This window comes from Paramisgurnus dabryanus, chromosome 20 (genome assembly GCF_030506205.2).
Source record: "Paramisgurnus dabryanus chromosome 20, PD_genome_1.1, whole genome shotgun sequence".
Classification (NCBI taxonomy): domain Eukaryota; kingdom Metazoa; phylum Chordata; class Actinopteri; order Cypriniformes; family Cobitidae; genus Paramisgurnus; species Paramisgurnus dabryanus.
This window is the reverse complement of record NC_133356.1, coordinates 3,382,423-3,409,139: the sequence shown is the minus strand read 5'-3', so window position 1 is coordinate 3,409,139 and position 26,717 is coordinate 3,382,423. Positions and strand designations below refer to the sequence as shown.

Genomic DNA, 26,717 nt, shown 5'->3' with positions numbered 1-26,717 from the left:
TTTAAAGGTTTAGTTTAGTTTTAAGTTTTAAGGTTGGCCAGTTCTTTTCCTTTGCAACAGTGCTGCGGCGCTTGTGGCCTCTAGGGGCGCTAGGCGTGAAAAATACACGTCTAGCGCCCCCTAGTGGCCAACAAGTTTCGCGGTGTGCCTTTAAGCTACATTAAAACATTTTTTTTAGAAAAACCAAACAAAACAAAAACTTTTGTTTAAAGGAGCCATGGCATGAAAATCTGACGTTTTCCATGTTTAAGTCCTATAATTGGGTCCCCAGTGCTTCTATCAACCTAGAAAATGTGAAAAATATCAACCCAGTAACTTAGTTTTGGTAAACTTAATCAGCCATTTAGTGCAGAGAAAAGCACAATTGAGTTTTAATTGCAACAAACCACCATCATTGTGATCAGTGTTTGAATTTCATCAGCTCATTCGCATTTTAAAGGACACACCCAAAACGGCACATTTTTGCACACACCTACAAAGTGGCAATTTTAACATGATGTAATAAATTATCTATGTGGTATTTTGAGCTAAAACTTCACATATGAGCTCTGGGGACACCAAAGATTTATTTGACATCTTAAAAAAGTCTTGTGCCATGGCCCCTTTAAATGTAGCTTAAATAAATTGATTGCAACCACTTACTTAAAAAATTGAGTAAATTGAATGAATACAAATACAAATACAAATACAAGCTTTTTGGCAAAAACCTCCACTTCTAAAAAAAATCCACTTTTTTGGACTAAAGAGGCAGCTAGAAACAAATGTAAAAGTCAAAATGTAAAAACAAAAAAAAACTAAGGCACAAATTAGGGGGCGCTGTGATCCATGTCACTGCCACATTCTATTCAGGTCCAAGTACTTACAAGGGACACAAGTTTAAATGTGATCCATGATCCCGTTTTGTGAAAGATCATTGCAGCATTTAGCGGATTTTGCCAAACCGGCATTTCTAAATGACCTACCTGAAGCCAGGTTTAGGTCAATTTAAAGTTTGAATGTATAATCATAATGCATGCTGAGAGCATTTGGGTAATATCATTATCTCATTTTTGTGGCATTTAGCGGTTTTGCATATGAGCTCCTCAATTGTATAAGTGCACTTAAACGAACCAAACATATCCTGAAAGTCCATAAGAAGTATGTTTTTCAATCCATGTTTGCTCTTTTCCAAAAAATGAAAGCAATTCTGAAATAAATCTGTTGTGTTCCATTAAAACATAGAAGAGAATTTATGTAAGGGATAAAGTGTTTCTTCAAAAGTAATGTGTCTTTAATAGTATATGTCCACCTGCAGGGGAATACAACATAAAACAATCTATACAGTTGCCAAACATGTGTCTACAAACCTTTAATTCTTAAATGTTTCTATTTAAACAAACAAACACGCATTAAATTAATCCTAGGATCAAGAGATTATTTGATCAAGTTCTGGACGTTTATGATCTCCTTATGACACACAAACACACCCAGGCACAGTTTACTTTAGTGCAGGGCACTGTATGTGCTGTTACAGGTTTATAATTGGTCTCCAATGAATCGTGTGAGGAATCTGAGTGACCATGTAAAACGTTCTGATCTTCCCAACCATGACCCATATTTCACCTCGGATCGCACATCAAAGAAGAAGACTGCCAAGCAGGACACCCGATACACTAAAGCATATTAACACACTATCAGGATCGCTGTTTCCTGGTAACACAACTAAATGCAGGATTATAACCGGGGCAAACAGTCCTCGAACAACAGACACTAGAATAGAATAAAATACAATAGACATAAAATACAATAGAATAGACATAGAACAGAATAGAATAAAATAGACATAGAATAGACTAGACATAGAATAGACATAGAATAAAATAAAATAGAATAGAGTAGACATAGAATAGAATAGCACAGACATACCCGCGGGTCCCGCTTTTATTAAATATTTGGCCCGCCCCGCACCACTGTATCTATTTTACAATCCGCACCGCCCTGACTAGACTAAACATACTAGGCATTTGCAATGTAAATAAAAAGAGGCTTTATTTCAGCCTAAAAGTGCTTGGAAACAGCCATTAGATTACATCGCCCTGTAAACTGGCAACAACATACGCGAATGAACCATAGAAACCAGCTTTTTTTTCAACATTTACAAAGCAGCGTTGGTATTATCTATTCACAAATTCCCTACCTTAATTTCTCCCACAGATCGTCTTTCATCTTTTAATTCTCCGTTGTTGTTGTGGCTGACAGCGGAAGCTACTTGGCGCTTCCGTGACGTAATGCCAAAGGTTTGGGAATTTAAAGTTACGTTGCGCAAGTTACATTGCCACGTAGGCCTACGTAATTTTACCTTATCAAAAACCTAATAAAATATGAAAATATATATTTCCAAATCTTTAATATATGCTACAGGGAATCAGATGCAACATACATGTTTTTATATTTTGTTTTTAATGACCCGCCCCGCAATAAAGTTAAAATTTCTTTACCCGCCCCGACCCGCAGGTTACGAAATGACCCGCGCATCACTAGTAGACAAAGAATAGAATAGACATAGACTATACCTAAAATAGAATAGAATATAGACTAGACATAAACTTGACATAAAATAGATTAGACATAGAATAGAAATAGAATAGACATAGAATAAAATAGACATAGAATAGAATAGCATAGACATAGAATAAAATAAAGTAGACATAGAATAGAATAGAAAAGACATAGAATAGAGTAGACATAGAATAGCATAGACATAGAATAGAATAAAGTAGACATAGAATAGAAATAGAATAGAATAGACATAGAATAGAGTAGACATAGAATAGAGTAGACATAGAATAGAATAGCATAGACATAGAATAAAATAAAGTAGACATAGAATAGAATAGAAAAGACATAGAATAGAGTAGACATAGAATAGCATAGACATAGAATAGAATAAAGTAGACATAGAATAGAAATAGAATAGAATAGACATAGAATAGAGTAGACATAGAATAGAGTAGACATAGAATAGAATAGCATAGACATAGAATAGAGTAGACATAGAATAGAAATAGAATAGAGTAGACATTAGTGATGTGCAGGTCTGCGTTTTTTCCAACCCGCGGGTCCCGCTCTTATGAGACATTTGGCCCGCCCCAACCCCCCACACACCACTGTATCTATTTTTTTACAAACTGCACCGCCCGCGACCATTAAAATAGACATACTAGGCATTTGCATGGGGCCCGTGGGTTACGAGATGACCCGCGCATCACTAGTAGACATAGAATAGAATAGACATAGACTATACCTAAAATAGAATAGAATATAGACTAGACTGGACATAGACTTGACATAAAAAAGAATAGACATAGAATAGAAATAGAATAGACTAGACAAAGAATAGACTAGCCATAAAATAGAATAGACATAGGCTGTTTCTTAATATGCGTTCTTCAGCGATCTTGCGTCCTTGTGTTCTCGCTCTACGTCATTATAAACCGTTGAAGTTCAATACCAATTTTCAAGAATGCTAGTATAGAGGATGCATGAAAATACCCGGATGTGTTCTTGATTTCAAGGATGCATCGAGTGCAGACTTCCGTGCTAAAATCGCTTAATGCCCCAGAAGTCATTGCGGTAAAATAATGGTGGAGGTCAGGTGACCAACAGGAAGATAGCACACATCTCAATTCTCACAAGTGTGTTCTGTGTTCGCGCAAGTTTGTCTTCCAAGGTCGCCTGACAAGACCGATCTCCACGAGAACGCAAGTTCGTTCTTTGCGTTCTTGGAATTGAGAAACAGCCATAGAATAGAATACAGTAGACATAGAATAGAGTAGACAGAATAGACTAGACACAGGCCAGACATAAAATAGAATAGACATAGAATAGAAATAGAATAGACTAGACATAGAATAGACTAGAAATAGAGTAGACATAGATAGGACAAAGAATAGATTAGACATAGAATTCACTTGACATAAAATATAATAGACATAGAAAAAAATAGACATAGAACAGAATGGAATACAATAGAATAGACATAGAATAGTCAGACAAAAAATATTAATTATTCAAACACCAGATATAACTTTACTTTTTTTATTAGTGGGTGCAGGACAGTTAAAGATAGCAAAATAAAGTAAAATGTGACATATTATATCCATAAATTCTTCATACAGTGGACTACCACTAAAATTTATACAAATTTGGGAACCAAAATGATTCAGACACTTTGACTTAACCATGTTATGCTTTAGTGTTTTTTTCTTTAATTGCTAATGCGAACTTTTTACACCACAAACAAAATTAAGCATTGCTTGGTTAACTCTGCTTTGTTGTTTGGTTAACTCTGAGTTCCTGTCATATTTTATTACCATTATCTAAACTATAGCACAATAAAATGTGATAATGTCACAGTTAGTGGTGTCGTAAGTTAGTGTGTAAACCATAGTGTGTATGTCCTTCAAAAAAGTAGGGGTGTTCCCCAGCATCCTAACCAAAATCTTCTCATTGGCCAACTAATCATCCCCATATATATATATATATATATATATGAAATACAATAGAATTGAGCAGAGAAGAATAGATTAACAGAATCACATTGAATGTGTGTGCCAGGCTTTGCAGCATATTGTGTCTTCAATATTTCTTATTGATCTATAATTTAATGTTTCCTGTGTTCACTCTCTTCTGCACATTACAGATCAATAAACTGCTGACAATTTGAAAAAGACTTCCAAAAAATCTTTACCTCAGGATTTATAGAAAGTAAGACCCTCTACAAATGCCATAAATCTGATCTTTTGGTTTGCACCCATCAGTGCCAACTGAGATCTAGGACTTCTTGAGTATGTTATTTACAAGATTACACAAAAGTTGGTGTTAATAGTCCCTGAAATGTAAAAACGCGATTCAGAAAAGAGGGTCTCTTTAAGTTACAATACTGTAATATATGTTTAAACCTCACTAAAGAAGCAAAGTGATTGGGAATAGAATGGAATGGCAATAGTATCCGATGATGTCACTGTTTGCTTTAAACAGTTTTGAGTGTTTCACTTTAGTTGCCACAAGATGGCAGCACATCCTTTAAAAGCTATAAGACTGCCTTGGATGTGTCTTTAACCTCCTAAGACCCCAGCTTTGGTTTGGCTAGCATTTTAGATTTGTTTCATATAGGTCTTAGGAGGTTAAACAACTCTGTTTTTGTTAGAATTCAGATTTATTCATTTCATTTATTGTTAAAATGACAGCGATGGAAGATAAGAGTAACACCGTAAGTAATCTCACCCTTGTAGGGCTTTTTCCCCAAACGAGTCACCTTTCCCCAGGGAACGCAGGTAGACGGGCTCCTGACTTGGACATTCCTCACGGGTCAATGTCACCTGAGCGAAGACAGCATTTACAGAGGTGAGAAAGAAAAAAGAGAGTTCGATATTAACACAGAGTCATCATCATGTCATAGCCGTCTGAAATCAACTCACTTTTCCTTTACTGATAATGAAGAAAGTGTCTCCTCGTGCCCCCTGTCTAATGATGTAGTCGCCATCCTCATAGTGGGTCTATGAAAGAGAGCAAGATAGGAAACAGATTATGGAGAAATACAGGACAATTCAGAAGACAGCGGACCCTGCTAAATTAAAAAAATAAAAACATCGAATTTAGGGGCATATATATGTATGTATGTATACCTGATAGGGCAAGGTCATGGGACTGAAACATTGACCGCGTTTACATGCACCCTAATAATGCGATTATAATGGGATTTTGTCAATACTGCGATTATACTTTACCTCATGTAAACGCAATAATTCGATAAAAATAATGCGATTAAGCTCATAATCGCAATAAGTAAAGTCGCATTAAAAGAGGTGGCGTACGCAGTTTATAATCGCAGTATGCGTCCATGTAAACGCTTTAATCGCATTTATACCGCACTAATTAAGTGCACGTGTGTTTTAGTCACGCACCTTAAAGTGCGTGTTGCAGGTTAACCACCACTGTCGATTAATGGGTACATAAATCACTCAAGATATGTGTATAATTTTTAAAATGTCTCAAAAATGGTCTTAAAGACCACTTTTTTTTACGTTTTTGGTATTAACGGTTTTTTTACGCAATTCTGTGATGACGTCATGTTGGGGAGAAGTGGAGAAAGACTCAGCCAGAGCCATAGAGATAGATGAGACATTTATTGCTGTTTAATACTTACGTATATAATTTGGAAATCATATATACATCGTAGGAAATATATAATGTGTTATACTGCAAAGTTACCATGCTAATTATTATTTATGATATATGTGGAGATAAATAAAACTTCGCAAATCTGCTGATTTGATCCATTCAGGTCCTGACCACCAGGCTAGAGATTTTTAAACATCCTTAATCCACACTTACTAGTCTATCAAATAATATCTAAAATATATTGTTTTGTGAAATAAAAGGATGCTTTGTTATATTGTTTATGCGATTATAACGAATCACACGATCATTTTATACGCAGCAGCAGTCAGCAGCACACTCGGATCCGACCGCATACATACTGTAATAAACAGGCGTTCGGCGGCTTTTTACATCACGACAGACTATGCCATTTGAGGAGGAACCGCTCATTGATCACCGTATTTTTATAAATCCTGTACATGTTTGGACCCGCCGAACAGGTTGAGCACTTTCATATACTTTGTTGAGCAGAGAGGCTGCACTTTGACCAGCGGGCTGCGGGAACCGGCGCACATCACGCCGCCAGACGGTGTTGTTAACTCGAAACGTATAACTATTATCAGATCGACCCACCGGGAAAGTCCCGACTCTCTCGATTGCCATTCTGCTACTGGCTGTAAGTAAGTGAGTGCGTTTGGGTCGCTGGTACCCGCGAACAGATGTGACGTGCCTCACTCACCTTCCTGGATTAGAGACATGCTGCCAAAACCGTTTGTGCTGAAGATCGCATAAAGTTACACCCATTTCAGACAGGATCATGGACCCCCTCCTCAACCCAGCATGCACGAGTATGTTAATTGTTTGTTTACTTTCTACACGAAGATATGCTAACGTTATGCTATCTGGATGTCTGCCTATCTCTCTATACTAGCCTATCCATCTATCTATCTATCTATCTATCTATCTATCTATCTATCTATCTATCTATCTATCTATCTATCTATTATCTGCGCTATCAGAACTGTACTTTACTCGTCTTTCTATAGTCATTCTCAATGGTCTCAAGGCGGCTTTGGTAAATTCTCTCCCCAGCGTGACGTCATACAGTGCGTTGTGGGGGAAAGGAGAATCATTGGAAACCGCTGTACCTTTCATACTTTTTCGGGTTTTGTGATACCCAACAACATAAAATACAATGGATTACAGTTTAAATGTTTATTATCAACAAGCAAATTGCACAAATTCATTGAAAAATTTTACCTGCAAAACGCCCTTTAAGCACAAATTCGTTTTAATCTTGACATTAGGAAGTTTTACATGAACTCTGCCAACACGACTCGCTGTCAGCAGTCTGCCTTCATTCAGAAACAGCTCAAATAACACGACAGCGGTGTATAAAACCTTTAAATGACATTATAACGATAATTATAACGATAAATATATTTGTGACCACATCATAATGATAACTTCATGCTAATTCGATAAAACGAGCGCGGCATTACCTAATATTGGATATTTCTTGTAATAAAAACTTTTTTTGCAATTGTTTACATGTCACTGAATATGTACATATGCTGTTCTTGTTGCATTTACACAGCGGGAAACCAGCAGATGTCCTCAACTGAATGTAGTTTGTGTAATAATAGTAGTTTGTGTAATAATATCATACCTTTTGGCGTAGTCAGTGTGGTAGAAAAATTTCACAGCATCAGCGCTGGATACCTGAGGTAATTTTATGTTATAAACCTCAGCAATGAATGAGCTTTCTGCTGCATTTTAAGTGAGCGTGCACTTCAAGTTCAAATAGATTTGATTGGCTGTCAATGGTTTATCGTTCATCATGTGCCAAAATCGCTATCGTTATAGTTGTTGTGTGAGCTCTGCTATTATCTTTAATATAAAACGATTTTTAAAACTATATTTTTATATCATGTGAACGCCCTTTACAGGCACTGTCATATTTATATCTTCATCACGGCACCGGATAATGAAATACATCTATAACAACGTGTTTGTCATTTAACGTAAGTAAATTAAAACAGTGGACCATATATGTGAGTTCATCATTTGTGCTCTGCATTGAACTTTGTGTGAATAATCCGAAAATAAAAACTGCATGTAAACCGGAGTGAAGAGGTTAGCTCCAGTCATGTAAACATCTTACTGCGATTAAGACCTTACTCGCATTATTGGAAATAATCGCATTTTTGGTGTGCATGTAAACGTGGTCATTGTTAATAAATAATTTTTTTATATTGTTGCAAGACTGATAGTGTGCAGGATTTTTTTCAGATTTTTGACCATATTTGGTCTTTTTCCCAACATGCGAGTAAAAGCTTTCTAGTGATAGGTCGATATATTGCATAGGCTGATATATCGGACAATGTTTGGATTTTTTATTTGGATAAATCTTTTCAATCTGCCATTACATTTCTCTATTACTTAAATTTGTTGTTTGTGATGAAAAGGCACTCAGTTACCAAGCCTCTAAGGTGACATTGGAGTAAAATGTGCAAAACGTTCATGTGGCGATTTTTTTTAAAGTTTAGTTTCGTGTGCGCACATAAACTTTTGCGCGCATGTGTTAGTTTCACGTGCCCACACGAAACTAAACTTTACTTAATTTTTTCTCCATGTCCCCTTAGGGGCTCCGTACTCAGTGTCACTCAATGTAAAGCCAAAGTCTGACATACAGTAAAATGACCAATCATTACTCACTTTTTACTTTTTATGAGTTCAACTCATTCAAACAGTACCGTGAGCAGTGGCAGCTCGTGACTGCTCATCCAAGGGGCGCAAATTCAAAATAAGTGTTGGAGTGTCATGTGTGTTGCTCGTGTTTTCAAAATATGTGTTTGTTGCGTCATGTGAACCATGTGTTTTGTCAAAATAGTGCCTTCTGCACACGCGTCAAAACCGTTTATGATAAAAGAGACGTTCACAAAATATAAGCAAGACACTCCCTTAACAGTAAACTTTGATTATGCATGAGATTATGCGAGTATCTGGCAAATGCGAGCGTCTCTTTTATCATAAACACTTTAGACGTCTGCAGCAGGCACTTACTTTGACAAGACACATGATGGACTCGATGCGCAGAACACATATTTTGAAATTAGGAACCACACACATGACGGGCTACATACATGTTGTGACAAACTTCACATCGAGCGCCCTCGAAAAAAGAAGTCACCGGCAGCCACTGACCGTGAGATGTCAGATCCCCATTAGTTATGTCTTATAAATAGTTTTAAGTACGGGTATATTTATAAATGTTTATTTAGTTTTACCAATTTTCTGTTTGTCTCCTATTTACTGTAATAACAGCCTCATATCGGCCATACAGCTTTGTTAATATCAGCATCGGCGATAAAAATACCCATATCGGTCGACCACTAGAACTTTTCAATCTACAAATTCTGCAAAACGAAACAAAAACAACATCGCCTTCTCAAAAACACAGCATGACTGCTTGAGATTTAGAAAAGATCTCACGGGTGGCATATCTGTATTTAGATACATATATATTTTGTAAAGCCTCACCGTGAAGACATCTGTGTATTTTTGAGAGCATGATATAAACATCTAAGATATACAACATCCCACCCCCCAGCTGACATCTAACATCTCTCTGACCCCCAGTAAACTGTCTGGGACCTTGACCTCCAGACATGTCAGTCTGAAATCAGATATGACCAGCGGCATGGAAACTAAACCCCATCCACTCTGATACAAGCAAACACTTTGCTCCAACATCACCTCCAATCTGACCTCCAACACACACACACACACACAAACTCACACAGACACAAACTCACACACAATCTCCTGCTGTGTGAGATCTGGGAGAGTTTTGTGGCGTCTTATCTGATCATGTTAGGAAAAAGCAGATGTTAAATGGCTAAGGGGGCATGCACACCAAATAGTTTAAATGCGGCTGAAAACGGCAGGCGACTGTAAACGCTTTTTTCAGCTAAGCGCTTTGATTGCAATGAGAGTTCTGCTTTGTTTATCAGTCGTTGAAAGATGCGCCGGTTAGTTGTTGCAATATTTGTCCTGCCCCTCCTCCACTGTGATTGGACGCCGAGTGAGAAGTGACATTGATGAGCTGAGCGCTTCACAACATTTTTCAACTCTCGGCGCTCAGCGCGGAAAAACCACAGAGCGTGGAAAAACCCGGACAAAACCGGACAGCTGCTGGCATTTTTGAAAAGCACCACTGTTTCATTGGAAACATTTAAAAACATATGTTGGCCGCCCCCCGTAAACTTTGTGAGGGAAGTGAGGGATGCTTTTGTATTGTTTTTCTTTTTTTGCAAATTGCTCTGGATGAAAGCTTTTCCTTTATGTCTTGAATTAGATTAACAAATGTACTGAAATCTATAAACAAAACATGCTAGACTTTTCATCACTTTTTTCTGAACCATTTTTTTGCGATTCACCAACTAATCCCCAATTTCATTTTTATTTTATGTACGAACTTTAAGTTTATTCAATTTTAAGTATGATGTCATTCATCACATAAACTATGGACGAAAAAACTAGTGACAAAAACAAATTTTTCCTTCATTCTGATGCACAGCAAATGTACAAGAAAACGGCAGGTGAAGCAGTTATCAACAGGAGTCCACAGAAACGTGTAAGTGTATTTGATTTTAGACTTGTGAAGTTTTAGCGCAGTGTCGTTGCTAAGAAACGCTCTCTTGTTTACCTTTGTCTCACGTGCTGCAATCCGCGTTTGTTCTCGCGTGTCCTCGCGTGCTTTAGTGTATTACAGTAAATACAGTAGTAGTTTCGGCCATTAACGTGTTGTTGATTGTTTTCGGGCGTGGCCAACGCCAGGAGAGTATTTAAACAGCAGTAAACAGTTCAGTCTTCAGGTGAAGCAGTTATCAACAGGAGTCCACAGAAACGTGTAAGTGTATTTGATTTTAGACTTGTGAAGTTTTAGCGCAGTGTCGTTGCTAAGAAACGCTCTCTTGTTTACCTTTGTCTCACGTGCTGCAATCCGCGTTTGTTCTCGCGTGTCCTCGCGTGCTTTAGTGTATTACAGTAAATACAGTAGTAGTTTCGGCCATTAACGTGTTGTTGATTGTTTTCGGGCGTGGCCAACGCCAGGAGAGTATTTAAACAGCAGTAAACAGTTCAGTCTTCAGGTGAAGCAGTTATCAACAGGAGTCCACAGAAACGTGTAAGTGTATTTGATTTTAGACTTGTGAAGTTTTAGCGCAGTGTCGTTGCTAAGAAACGCTCTCTTGTTTACCTTTGTCTCACGTGCTGCAATCCGCGTTTGTTCTCGCGTGTCCTCGCGTGCTTTAGTGTATTACAGTAAATACAGTAGTAGTTTCGGCCATTAACGTGTTGTTGATTGTTTTCGGGCGTGGCCTGCTGAGTTTCAGCCCACATTTGAAGCACTTATTAAAGCAGTCAGTCCACCGCGGCAGCGGTCGCGTGCAGCCCTCGTCGTGTGAAGACCGAAGAGTGTAAAGACCATCGACTCTACCTGCGCGACTCCACCGAGCAGGGACACCGACTGGGCACTTAAGTATTGCACTTTTTGTACTAACTTTTTATATTTTTCTATTTATCTATATAGCACTCTTTTTCCTCTCTTTTACATTTCCTATTCTTATAATTTCACTATGTGCTTTCAAATCTCTACTGTCATTACAACTCATAAATCTGTTGTATCACGTCGCCGTGGGAGAAATATTAATAACCTCCGCACTCTCCCACCTTCCACTATTGCCTCACTCTCTCTTCCCATTGGCTTATGGAACTGCCAATCTGCTGTCAACAAAGCAGATTTCATTACTGCCATTGCCTCACATTCTGGCCTTTCTGTTTTAGCACTTACTGAGACATGGATTAAACCAGAGGACACGGCCACTCCGGCTGCCCTCTCCAACAACTACACTTTCTCACACAGTCCTCGCACAACAGGAAGGGGTGGAGGAACTGGTCTGCTCATCCCAAAGGACTGGAAATTCCAACAGCAAACCCCCTCATGTGACAGCAACTCTTTCGAATCGCATATTGTTACTATCATCCACCCTACTAAAATGCATTTTTTAGTTATCTATCGCCCCCCAGGTCAACTTGGACACTTCTTGGAGGAGTTAGATGTACTTCTGTCTTCATTCCCTGAGGATGGTACTCCTTTAGTAGTACTTGGTGACTTCAATATCCACCTGGAGAAACCACAGGCAGCTGACTTCAACACCCTGACTGCGTCGTTTGACCTCAAGCGAGTCCCTACTTCACCAACACACAGGTCTGGTAATCTTTTAGATCTTATCTACACACGCTGTTGTTCCACCTACCACACCCAGGTCACCCCACTTCACACATCTGATCACTTCCTAATTACTCTCGACCTCGACCTGACTCCCCCTGTCGCTACATACGATCCCCCATTGGTCACGTTCAGGCGCAACCTGCGCACGCTCTCTCCCTCCCGCTTATCCTCTGCGATTGTTTCCACGCTGCCCGCTCCCAGCCAACTCTCTCTGTTAGATACTGACAATGCCACAGACACACTTTGTTCCACTCTTACATCCTGCTTAGACACATTATGCCCTCTGACATCTGGACCGGCCCGGGTCACACCTTCTGCTCCTTGGCTAACTGAGGTTCTCCGTGAGCATCGCTCCACACTCAGGGCTACAGAGAGGAAGTTGCGCAGATCGAATGATCCTTCTGATCTCTGCCTCTATCAGTCTCTTCTTGCCTCCTTCTCCAAGGATGTCTCCTCTGCAAAGACCCTATACTACCATTCAAAGATTAACAACTCGCCTGACTCTCACACTCTCTTCAAGACCTTCTCTACCCTTCTTTGTCCCCCTGCCCCTCCACCTTCGTCCGACCTAACGGCTGATGATTTTGCTTCCTTCTTTGTGAAGAAAACGAAAACTATTAGCAGTCAGTTCTCCGAGCCGCCGCTTCTTGCGCATTCTCAAATCCCTGAGACATGCTCCCTTCCCTCCTTCTCTCTCCTATCCGAAGCAGATGTTTCCAAGGTCTTGGCTTCTAATCATCCGACTACCTGCCCGCTAGATCCCATACCCACCCATCTCCTCCAGGCCATCTCTCCGTCTGTTATCCCTGCTCTCACTCACATTATCAATTCATCCCTTTCCACTGGCACCTTCCCTGTAGCATTTAAAGAGGCCCGGATAACACCGTTGTTGAAGAAACCCACTCTCAATCCTGCTATGCTAGAGAACTACAGACCCGTTTCTCTTCTTCCCTTCATTTCCAAGACTCTTGAACGCATTGTGTTCAACCAGCTCTCCACTTTCTTCACACAAAATAACCTCCTGGATAGCAATCAGTCTGGATTCAAAAGTGGTCACTCCACTGAGACTGCGCTGCTATCAGTCATTGAGGCACTAAGGCAGGCAAGGGCAGCCTCCAAATCATCTGTGCTGATCTTACTGGATCTATCTGCAGCTTTTGACACTGTCAATCACCGCATCCTCCTGTCGACTCTCATGTCTATGGGTGTCACTGACACAGCGCTTTTATGGTTCAAGTCGTACCTCTCAGATAGGTCATTTCGGGTATCCTGGAGAGGTGACGTCTCCGAACCCCAACGTCTAGATACCGGGGTCCCTCAAGGCTCTGTGCTTGGACCGCTGCTCTTTTCGATATACATGACATCCCTGGGCTCTGTCATTCGGAAACATGGCTTTTCCTACCACTGCTATGCAGACGACACACAACTCCACTTGTCGTTCCACCCTGATGATCCTACGGTTTCTGCCCGCATCTCGGCATGCCTGAGGGACATCTCACTCTGGATGAAGGATCACCATCTCCAGCTTAACCTTGCGAAGACAGAACTGCTTGTCATATCATCCGAACCAAAGATTCAGCACAACTTTTCCATTCAGCTAGGTTCCTCGACCATCACGCCTTCCAAGACGGCCAAAAACCTGGGAGTGGTCATTGATGATCGGCTTAGCTTCACGGAGCATGTTGCCAGCACCGCTCGCTCTTGTAGATTCATCCTCTACAATATTAGGAAAATTAGACCTTTCCTAGATGAGCATGCTACGCAGGTCCTGGTCCAAGCTCTTGTCCTGTCCAGGCTGGACTACTGCAATGCGCTACTGGCAGGACTTCCAGCCTGCACGACCAAACCCTTACAGATGATTCAGAACGCAGCGGCAAGAGTGGTCTTCAATGAGCCAAAGAGGGCGCACGTCACTCCTCTCTTTGTCAAGTTACACTGGCTTCCTATAGCAGCCCGCATCAAATTTAAGGCTCTGCTACTGGCCTTTAAAACCACCACTGGGTTAGCACCCCCTTACCTTCGATTGCTTATAGAGCCTTATGTACCCTCTCGATCACTGCGCTCTGCCACCGAGCGACGACTTGTGGTACCATCTCAAAAAGGGAAGAAAACACTAACGCGTACCTTCTCAGGAACTGTCCCACAACTGTGGAATGATCTGCCGGTCGTGACACGATCAGCTGACACTGTAGCTGTCTTTAAGACTCGGCTAAAAACCCATCTCTTCCACCATTACCTAACTTCCTAATTACAGATTTACTATCTTTATTTAGTTACCCTTCTCTTTATCTCTTTCTCTATCTACCTTCCCTCTTTATCTAAAAAAAAAAAAAAAAAAAAAAAAAACAAAAAAAAACACTACTAACATACCCTTGGCTATGTATATCGTGTTGGACTTGATGAGACTATTTCCAGTGCACTTATGTATTGCTGTTCTTATGTTGCCATAATTGCTTCTATTGTTTACCTCACTTGTAAGTCGCTTTGGACAAAAGCGTCTGCTAAATGACTAAATGTAAATGTAAATGTAAATGTACAACATTTATAATGTTATGCTTTAAAAGTGTACTTTGGTTTTATAGCAAAATTAAATGGCACTTGATTTGATATTTGTGACCCTGCCCATGAAATCCAGGCTAACAACTTAAATTTCAATCATCGATTTCAATCTTTGACATGATCTTACTCAGTCAATAATAAATATATCATAGATATATATTCACAAAATGTTCTTAACATTATGTAAGATGATTTAATGTAGAAAACTAACTTTAGCTGGGCTTTCACAGGCAGGGTCACATTTTTTATCTAATGCAATGGCACACACAGTGTCCTCAGTGTCTGAATATTTTCGGTGGCACTGCAGCTAAATTGTTTCAAGATAAGGGGGTAAAACCGAAATAGAAAGCACTCAGAGCAGTGTAAATATTCATCATGCGTCTGATATGTCTGGATTTTTAATAACAGTAAGTTAAAGTGAATGTTTAATTTAATGAATGTGCTCTTTTAAATATCAGTCCATGTTTTCAGAACGCCGTCACTCCAGCTCATTTGCAAAATGAGTTTAAAAAGCTTTGCAAATGTTAATGTCTTGTTTCTGTTTAGAGATTCTCAAGCTAAAGAGACTCTCAGTAGATTTATAACATTTGTTTTACAAATCTCGTGGGGATTATTTAAGATATGACTGGAATGAGAGTTTGGCCGGCTGATGTGATGTTCTGTCATACATTAGCACAAAGAAGCACAGCTCTGGATCACAGTCATGATCTACAAATCCAAACAACAACCTGTGAACTGCAAGCATCTTGATGTACTGTAGACTGTGAATAAAGTTTGAATGATACTGACTGATGACCAAGTTATTCATAATGACTACTGCCCATCTAATGCCTATGTCAGCTTTATTTGTATAGCACTATTCAAATAACAATGACTATTGCCAATCTATTTATTCTCTTCAATGTTAAAATGTTCTTTGATGTTGCTTTTTTCATGCTTTGTTCATAAGTACAAGTGGTTATGGAAATCATAACACACACACACACACACACACACACAACTATTGTACAAGAACATTTTCAAGGACCCTCTTATTTTTATACAAAAAACATTAGCATATAAAAATCATCACTATAAATGCGTGAGCGTGCAGGTGTCCTTTGTGTTGGCGCGCTGCTCATTTTAAACGCTAGAAAATGACATTTTTCAAGATTGATTGTGTCTCGGGTCCAGGCTGCGGTCTGTCAGTTGAATGGGATTGCATAACGAACCTTTTAATTAATCACTTTTTAACCCATTACCTGCTGTTGTCTCGTGAGCAGGACACCTGCATTTACTTCAGTATTTATAATGTACATTTTCATTTAATCATGAGATCATTGAAAAGGTCTAAGGTTGCTAATTTCAACATTGTTTCATAAAATAAATTATGTAGGGAGATTCAATCCATTTACGAAAAGAGGGTGCCTCAAAACATTTATAATTTGGCGTGAAACATAATTTTTTTGTCTAATTTTATGTATACAATATATACTTTATTGCATTATTTTAATTCATTAAAGTAAATGTAAACTGCTATAACAATTGTTTTATTTTAATATTTTCATGTCCAGACACTTCAGAGTGTCATCTTAAAAAAAAAAATACCAAGATTAGGCTTCTAGACCAAAAGTTAAATTAATTTACAGCTGTACATCGCCTCCCCCAAAATCAAAAAGGGCTGCGTCAGGTATGTGTTGTCTTTAGATGGTCCCCATATGTAAATATGCCCAATTTAATAATACAGCACAATTTTATAACTTATAGAAAATGATTTTGTGGACCTCCTAGCTATGGATCATGGAGCACCAGGGGTCCCCGGCCCCACTTTGAGAACCCCTGGTGTAGACAACATCACAACAACATAAACAAATGGCTTTTGTGGCCCAAACTTTAAGGGGACATATAATGAAAATCTGACTTTTTCCGTGTTTTAGTGCTATAATTGGATCCCAGTGCTTCTATCAACCTAGAAAATGTGAGAAAGATCAACCCAGTAACTTAAATCATTCTCTGAAAAAATAGATCATTGAAATGTGGCTCCCCTTGTGATCAGTGGCGGAACTAGAATTTTTTTAATGGGGTGGCCAGGGGGTGGCCAAAGCTACTTTAGGGGGTCCATAGTCCATAAAAGAAAATATCGTGTAACCATGTATCAAGAAAGCATAAATGAATCTTTTGATCGCATTATATGTAAACATAATAAGGGTGAATTTTAAATCTTTCTACTGTATTTCTTACATCTGATTTACTGTCTGTTAAAGGGATTCACCCAAAAATGAAAATTCTGTCATCATTTACTCACCCTTATGTTGTTCTTAACCTGTATTTTTTTTAATAAACACAAAAGAAGATATTTTGATAAATGATGGTAAGCACACAATTAATGGTATCCATTGAATTCCATTATGTTGTTTTTATTCCTACTATGGAAGTCAATGGTTACAGCTGTGTGCATACCATCATTTATCAAAATATCTTCTTTTGTGTTCATCAGAAAAAAGAAATTCGTACAGGTTTAGAACAACATAAGGATGTAAAAATTATTTTCATTTTGTGAACTATCCCTTTAATGAAGCAAAAGATCAGGAAATCTAAACTCCATGATAAACCTTAAACTTACTTCAAATAGCAGAGCTCAACACAAGGATGTTTATTTACGAAGATACAGAAGATGCAAAAGTTTTCTTTTTTCTTTTGATATTTAATTAACTTTAATGACAGAGAGACTTCAACAGGTTAGGCTAAGACCAAATGCAATAAAATGTTTATTCGTTTAAGACGTACAGTAACCAGATGTTTACTATGAAAATCACCAAGACAGCTATTTTGACATATGAGCATTTGTCCGTTTAAACCAAAAAGACGCGAAGTTGCGATCATGAAGGCGTTTAAGCTCTTGCTGTGGACGCGCACTATCGGATATGCGCAACGCGCTTTCAAGTTCAATGTGGCAATCCAGTCGAATTAACAATCATATAGTAGCCTATAAAGATCACGTCAAGAATGAAAACATGGTGCTGGGTTTTGTTGTAAAAAGAATTGGCAAACTTAGACTTTATTCAGTCCACAAGAAAATTACCACACTTCCAGCATATACGGTGAAATCATGTAGTATTAGCAAAATGTACGACTTCAGTTACATCATTTTAAAGAGATTCCAAGCATTATGTAGACATGACATTTATCTTCTGATGGTATAAAGTATTCGTTAAGTTACAGTATTTTTTCTGACGCGTTTCTGAAAAGACATCACTGATGGAGAGATAACAGAACGCGCAGTATGTATATTTTCTTAATTTTGTGTAAAGCACAACATTCAGTTTTTATAGACACATAAAAAATGACACTTTAACGTTTTAAATGATGTATAAATCATATCTGTATGTCCAAAATCAGCAGAGTAATCCAAGTCTCTTTGCGCAGTGATTGAAAAATAAAGAGTTGGCGCCGCGACCGCAGGGAGGGTTGATATTAATAATGTTTAACAATGTGCTGCGCTGCCGCACGACGAAAATAAACATAGCGATTAAGTGAAAGTAGCGCATTAAATTTGGGGTGGCACACGGGGTGGCCAGTGACATGTCAAGGGTGTCCAGTGCCACCCTGGACACCCCTCTGGCTCCGCCACTGCTTGTGATGTCAGAAGGGGATCCTATTTTGATAATACCGCCCCTTAATCTGCACTATCCAACCACGGCACTGCCATTTGATCAGAGATCAGCTCATTTGCATTTTAAAGGACACACCCAAAACGGCAAATTTTTGCCCAGACCTACCAAGTGGCAATTTTAACATGCTATAATAAATTATCTGTGGGGTATTTTGAACTAAAACTTAACATACATACTCTAGAGACTCTAAAGATTTATATTACATCTTAATTTTTGTTGTTGTTGTGAAATGTCCCCTTTAACTTCTGCAAAGAATCAATATCAACAGGGTCCCTCTATAGTAAATTAGCCTATTTCTGATAACTAAATAAATAAATAACAAAAGTAAATTACCCTAAATCCATACCAAAAGCATATCAACTACTACACTGAGCTAATGTTACTGTTGCACTGTAAAAAAAAAAATGCAGCATGAAGTTAAAACAACTTGGTTCTGCAAGTCAATTCAGCGTACTATTTTGACATGTGAATAGTTGACATAATTACTAACAAAAACTATTTGAAGCTGTTTAACTGTTTAATTTTTTAAGTTAAAGAAGCATAAAATATAAGTTGATTTGACAAAAATGCTGCACATTTTTTACAGTGTGTGTATTATTAATGTATACAATACAGATCCTTAAATACTTGTCTGGCTGCCAAACCTCTCACACAGCGGTGATTCATGCTTGCCGTCTCCTGTTGTTTTTAGGAAACCCCTTTTTTTATTTTTGACGAGGTGTTTGTTCCCGATCTCAGTTTTGCCACTAGCTAGACAGCTAAACGAACACAGACCGGAAGTTAACTTCTTTTTGAAGTTTTTGAGGAAATTGTGTAAATTTCATTTTGTTAAAACATTGTTGAATTTGTTTTATCGTGCCTATATTGAGTCAGTACTGTCATTTACTTTGGTGTCCTGGTATGGAAATCTATCAGTGAAAAATCGCAACTCAATGAACCAGATTGTGAAATGGGCAAGTAAGTTGATTGGGGAGCCTTTACTTACCCCTGCTTTACTGGATACCAGGCAGGTACAGCGAATGGGTGTTTCAATTTAAGGACACAGGCATCGCCCCCTGTATAATGAGTTTCAATTTCTCCCATCAAATCGACGGTTTAAAGTACCCATTGCACAACAAAACGATTTAAGAACAGCTTTGTCCCAGCTGTGATTAATCACATGAATAATTTAAAGGCATAATAAGGGTTTTTATTTTATTTTTTATTTACTTATTAATTGTTATTTATTTATATATTTATGCTGCTACTTTATGTTACTGTTCTTATGATGTCCTTTTAGTGTTGCTTTATTGTTTATTTGTCTGTTATATGTGTGAGAAACTGCGAACTTGCCACTGAAACCTAATTTACGTATAAAATAAAGGAACTTGAACTTCGAATCAGGCGCGTAACATTGACAATGGGCATGCCTTTCGATGAAACCATCTTCAAAAAGAAGAATATGGCACCCTTAAGATTGTGCTGCTGTAGTGCAGTCTATAAAATAATGGAAATCATAATTAAAAAAAATTATTGGCAGAGGAAATTACCTGGAGACGACCAATCATTATGCAGATCGAATTTCATGGCTTAACTTTTCATGTTTGTGAAAGAAAACAATTAAACGTTTGAGCTTATTTAGTGAACAATAAATTGTGCCTCGTTGTAAACAAACAGATCTGAGCTCTAATTTCAAATATGAAGGCACGTCGATAATGTGAAATCTCATGACTAAACACATATAGAAATCTGGGATGGCACAAGGATGAGTAAATTATAAGCATTTTGATATTTGGGTAAACTATTTGTTACTAAACTGTTGTTTCTTTGAAAACAAGATTGTGTAAATAACAAAGAGAAAACACACATAGTGAATATACAGTAAGCAATATGAGCTAGAGAGCTGTCTGTTGATTTAGACTGTTCAGAGATCAGTGCAAGAGAAGTACAAGCTTTGGTTTAATAACGTCTGTGTTTGCTCATAGATGAGGAAGATTTCCTACCTCCTCAAGGACGTCAGCAAGCTTACTCAGTATTTCCTCTGGAAGACTTCGGAATGTCGGGACGCTGCAAGTGAGACACACTTTGCATTATTATAGGGTAAAAGAAGAACGATCTTACCTGTAAATGCATGATTAAAGAGGTCTTCGTTATTCAAAGATGGTGTTTTCTTGCACTATTTGGGTTTAAGCTTCCTTATTGGACAGAGACAGCAGAAAGTTCAAGAAAGAAAGAACCTAAAAAACTTCTTTATTCCCTCAACATATTTTACAAACACATTCAGCACTTTTCATCTTGATCCACACGTTCTCTCTTTGTTGATTAATATTCACAGAGCAACCGGTGACTTTCCTGTCTCGCCGAGACAGTGGACACAGCTGGTCACCATCACATTTCTGAAAAAACCCAGAGCTGCTCTCTGCCACAGTAACAGCCAAAATATCACTTAATCACCATTAAATAAAACCTCTCAACACATCCGGTTCTCAATTACGTAATGGAGGAAAAAAGGTTTGCGTCTGGCTAATTTGTGAAAACATCACTTAGATTAGGAAATACTGCTGTCATTTATAAAAAAACAAAATGAATCATGTCAGATGGGAGTAGAGAATCCCTGATGAGATTTGTTCATGTTTGTTGTAACAGCACAAACATTGGCAGGGCTGATCTGTGTCTTGTGCGTCATGAGATGCTCATACATCAATAAAAGCTCATGCATAAATTTTTCACATGCCATAAAAAATTCACGAGTCCATTAAAGTCTCCTATTACAGTTTAGTGTAAGAACTGCAGCAGAGCAACATAAGGTGATGAGACACACAGGTCAAGATAAGGAAACTTTTATGCATTTTATTTCAAAATGTTACTGCTGAACTCTGCAGCGGTCAAGCTAACATGGACATTGCTGTCATAGAGAATAAAAGACCACCATAGAAGAAGAATAAGAAAAACACTTTAACTCAATGATATCCTCAAAAAGATTCAATAAAAGATTTATGTAAAATATCACGTTAGACACCGAGATGTATTTGCCTTGCAAGATTTCTTTTGGGTTAAAATTGGGACCATAATGACTTGATAGACAGCAGCTTGACTAATGCTTCCACATGCACCAAGCTTTAATGTTAACAGCTAGTGAAATGCATGAAAAAATGGCTGCAGTAATATAATAATAACATTAACATTAAATGAATTCGCATTAGGTGATTCATCATGATTTCATCATTACTCATTTTCCTAATTTTCTAATGAAAGGATCGGAAGAAGGAGATTTCAGGAGCTTAGAGACCCTTTGTTCCAATAAATGACTGAAGCTTTCACTGAAACTCCGGTCCGGCTCAAAGTCTTTGATCAAGTTTGGAGGCTGACGATGACAAATTCAGTCTTTAATATGTAAAATTACCCCATGTGCTCTTCTTTAGGTGCAATTATACAAATTAAAACATCAGATGACAGATAAAAAGAAGGCGGGGTTAAATGAAGGGGAGGAGCATCAGAGAACACACTTTCATGATGAGACAGCTGCTCACCTTTTCAATAAGTCCATGTACTCGGCGTGTTTGATAAGTCCTGTTCTCATCATGATGGTCTGGAAACATTGTCTGTCGATGGCCCATAACTTTACGCTGGTCACAGCTGAGAAATACATTAGAAACATACAGCATCAGTTCTTTATTACTTCTCATTCACAAAAGTTTCTTACTGTACTTTACAGTAAAAAAATCCAAACATAATTAGATATTTAGATTTGCTTTGTGAGAAAACATATTCTAGTGAAGTTTATGCTTAAAGGTGACATATCATGAAAATCTGACTTTTTCCATGAAAATCTGACTTTTTTTTAAGTGCTATAATTGGGTCCTGATCTGTCAACCTAGAACATTTTAAAAAGATCAACCTAGTAACTTAGTTTTGGTAAACCTTTCTCTGCAAGCATGTGAAAAAGTTGGTAATTGAAATTTGGCTCCCCTTGTGATGTCCCCTTCTGAAGGCGATCTTATTATAATAATACCGCCCCTTAATCTGCAACATCACACACTGGCATTGCCATTTCGTGCAGAGATCATTGCATTTGAAAGGACAAACCCAAAAATGGCTAATTTTTACTTCACATATGTACTCTGGGGACACCAAAAATTGATTTGACATCTTAAAAAAGTCTTGTGCCCTTTAAAGGAACATTTCACCTGTAGAAACATTAATCTTTATTGAATGTGTGTCATATTTGTAGTCGAAATGTAACATAGATTTAGAATTTGGTGCCTATTTGAATGATAAAAGGGGTGTTTGTAGTCTCACCCCCTCAACAAAGATATTGGACTTCCTTCTTTCAATGATGCAAAATGATGATTTTTACATCATTGAAAGAAGGAAGTGCAACACTGAAATCTGTATTTCTCCTCTCTCAGCGGCAACTGAGGAAATGATGCATGACCACTCAAAAACATGACTGGGGTTCTAACTATACAAAGATTTATGCAAATGGGTAAAGTGTCCCTTTAAGCAAAAAAGCCAATGTGGTAGGAAAAGAAGTGTAGTTTGCACCATTTTGTTTATGAAGTAAATTTGGCTTGTTTAAAGGATGTTTAGATATTTTTAATGGAAATAAGATTAAGGATTTTAATTTATTTAAAATTAAATAATACTCTTTATTTTTAGGACCTCAATTCAGGTGGCAACATATCCATCTACACTAAATACAACCAATAAAACTAAGACATTACTGTATATATCAAGATCAGTGATAAACATTGGTTATTTAACTAATAATCCCCGTACAGGGATTAGACTAGTCTTAGACTAAAATAAATGTAAGAGCTGTCCAAACTCAAAACAACTTGCACTGAAATATATTAAAATACATCAGTGCCCTTTGTTTTGCCTCAAAATGCACATAAGTAATGTTTTTAGTAAGGCATGTTTGTTAAAACTAGTTATATTTCCCAATTAAACTCAGGTCTAGTCCTGGCTTAAGCTAATTCATGTCCAGTAAACCACCCCTAAATGTTTATTTATCTACAAAACACTTAAAATGTCATGCAAAGACTGTAAACAGTATTAAATAACAAAATTCAATCATATTTTCAACACTTTGACAGGACCCATTTTTTATCAAACACATCTAAACGGGTGTGTCCGAATCCACTTCTGCCAATTTAATGAAGAGAAAAATTGTTTGTGCGCCTAGCACACAGTCTAATAGGGTTGTTCCTATTCTTGTAATGAGTAATGGGTGTATTTTTGGCGTAACGTGCAATAAACTAATGAGAGTCTGTAAATGTGTGGATAGCCTATGATCAGTGTAATCTCAAAAAATTATTTACAAGTATGCAAGAAAAGGCTTGTACTCTTTAAGTACTTTATCTGTAACACAAAGGAGAATTTACAAACATGTGGAGAGCCAAAACGTTTCAGCACTCGGACAGCGCCGTGAGTGTTTTGAAAAGCATTACATGAAAAGGTTCTTATCATATCTCATTTAACTTTCAGAAAACTATACATCGACACCATGTTAGACCTGGAGTGCGCCCTCGGATCGGAGCATCCATAGTGAGAAGTAACTGGGACTTCTTGGCAAACAATTTGTTATCAGACTTCTGTCAGCTACAAACCAGCATTAACCAGCATGAAAATTCATGGTGGTATTTTTAGCAGGTAACCCAGGTGGTCAATCTGGATTTGAGATGAGACTTTTACAGTAGCTTTAATCACCAAAATATCAGTTTATTATCTTTTCAACTGAGATAAGATAGACATGTTACAATGGCAGTACTCTCAAAAGGGGCAGTTGTGCCCTCATGGTTAGAGAGTCGAGCTTGAGACCCAAATGTTGCCGCTTTGATTCTCACGACCTGTATGTAAAGACTGAGGCCACGTTTACAAGCCTTAGTTTTGCCACGTTAACGCCTTTTATCCAGATTACTCCAGCGTTTTCTAATCTCATAAATGGAGTTGTTGGTAAACGCTGCAGTTTTATGTCCCGATTATCTTTCACCCCGATCTTTAATATTTACGATTCAGAAATCCTGATGTGTGGGGGGAACCCCGAGGACGAACGCTCGCACGCTCTTGAGATTATCACATGAAACCGAACAATATCCAATCAGAACGCGTGATAATGAAAGACGGAAGCAGTCATGGTGCAGCACAAAATGTTTCGCTGATGTGGACAGCAGAGATGGACTATGTTCCCGCTGTCTCCATCCAAACCTTTTACTTTTTTTCTCTTACATTTTCTGTGAAAATCATCCCTAAAAACTATCATAGAAATTTCTTCCTGCATATCGTCCGCCATGTTTATTAAGTAGTCTCGAGAGATTTTGCGAGTCGAGACTCTGGTTGAAAATCTGTTTGTGTGTGGTGTGCTGTCTTTAGCACATCATGGCACACCACACACTATAGTTGCAAAATGGTTAAATCTAAGATTTTTTATACTCATGTTTGTGGTCTATCAAATTTTATAAATCATATAAGATGTAAAAAATCTTTTGGTGTGAAAACTAACAGCTGGCTTTAACATCACAACGCATCATTTCAAAGTGAAAGTGGTAACTGGAGGTTTGCAACAAAGGAGGTTTTGCCCAAAATAGTAAACATAATCCAACCAACTATTATAATCGCTATGTTAGATTGTTTTAACATGAATCCTAATGGAGAAAATGTCTGTTTTATATTTCTGTTTGAGTATTGTTGTGTTTGAATATTGTTGTAATGTTGTATGTATGTTATGTTTCAATTTAATTAGCCTATTACGAAAGACAGACAACATTTTTAAATGTCATATAAAGGGCGTTGTAATAGATTGAAGGCCAATATGACGGGAGAAAGGGACTGGGTCAGACATAATTTTCGAGCACTTAAAGGGATAGTTCACCCAAAAATGACAATTATGTTATTATTTTGTCATCCACATGTTGTTGTATGAATTTCTTTTTTCTGATAAACACAAAAGAAGATATTTTGATAAATGATGGTAAGCACACAGCTGATTGTAACCATTGAATACCATCGTATTTGTTTTTTCTACTATGGAAGTGAATGGTTACAATCAGCTGTGCGCTTACATGGGATGGGGTTAAATCAGAGATCGTGTCACTTTTAAACACAAACACTATTTATATACTCTTAAAGCACTTGGACAGTACCTTTTAAAAAGGTCATAATATGTAACATTTATGAACAGATATGTACATTTAAGGTATATGTACATTTGAGGTAGTAATATGAACCCTTTAGGTACAAAGATGTACTTTTGCTGCCCCAGTGACAGCTTTTGTACCTTTTCTTCTGAGAGTGAATGACCTAAATAACCTTAACACTAACCAGATCTCCTAAAATTGCTGTTGTTTGACTGATTTCTGATCAAAATTGACAAAAATTGGCATAATTCGTGTAATCTGATGGGGTGATGCTTTCTAAAACCTAACAACAACCCTTTTGAATCTGTGTTTTCTCTTATTCTCTTCTCACAGTGAACCAATGTCCTTGGATAAACTCAGAAACTATACGGTTACACTGCAACATTTACCAACAATATTAATGACAGCTGCAAGAAAGATGGATGACTGAGAGCCTTTTCACATTAATAATACATAAGGACAGCTGTTTGGCAGCCATGTGTAACTCTTGAAGTTGTGTACAGAAAACAGAAGCGTGAACACGTGCGGCGACTTTAGGATCACAGAAACAAACTAGATTTTCACATTTACTGGAGAAAATGTCAACGGTGCCTGTACAAAAGTCCTAAAAAACTCAATTTCTAACAAGACTGAAACTTCACAGACGTCTTGGTTCATTGTTGCTTTATCAGATTGACAAATGATTTCCCATCTGCAGGTTGACCTGAAGGGTACAATCAAAAGTCTCTAAATCCCTCAATTCATCCATCACGGGTGGTGTTGCTGGGACTGAAGTCAGTTCTGTGTCCGACTGACTTCATCAGGTTTAAACTGACTTACTTATGACATCTGTACTTTATTCTGCCTCCGGGGAGAGACAAAAAGAGACGGAAAGAGAGACATTTTGCATTAAATATAAGCTAAATCTACTATGGCTATCTGGTTATTCATTGTGTGGCTTAACTCTCT

At 37.9% G+C, this 26,717-nt stretch overlaps 1 protein-coding gene across 5 annotated transcripts in view; it reads right to left on the bottom strand.

The window, feature by feature from the left end:
- The window catches only part of prkg1a (protein kinase cGMP-dependent 1a), a 143,089-nt gene that overhangs the window by 25,139 nt on the left and 91,233 nt on the right, over positions 1-26,717 (bottom strand). For all 5 annotated transcript variants that reach the window (XR_012335555.1, XM_065296053.1, XM_065296052.2 and 2 more), the window contains 4 exons: positions 22,161-22,266; positions 20,634-20,697; positions 5,460-5,537; positions 5,266-5,360 (listed from right to left, as the gene is read on the bottom strand). Coding sequence is in view for 4 of the 5 variants with exons in the window: in XM_065296053.1 (XP_065152125.1) it covers positions 5,266-5,360; positions 5,460-5,537; positions 20,634-20,697; positions 22,161-22,266 (343 nt within the window). In the remaining variant the exon portion in view is untranslated. The remainder of the gene's footprint in view (positions 1-5,265; positions 5,361-5,459; positions 5,538-20,633; positions 20,698-22,160; positions 22,267-26,717) is intronic.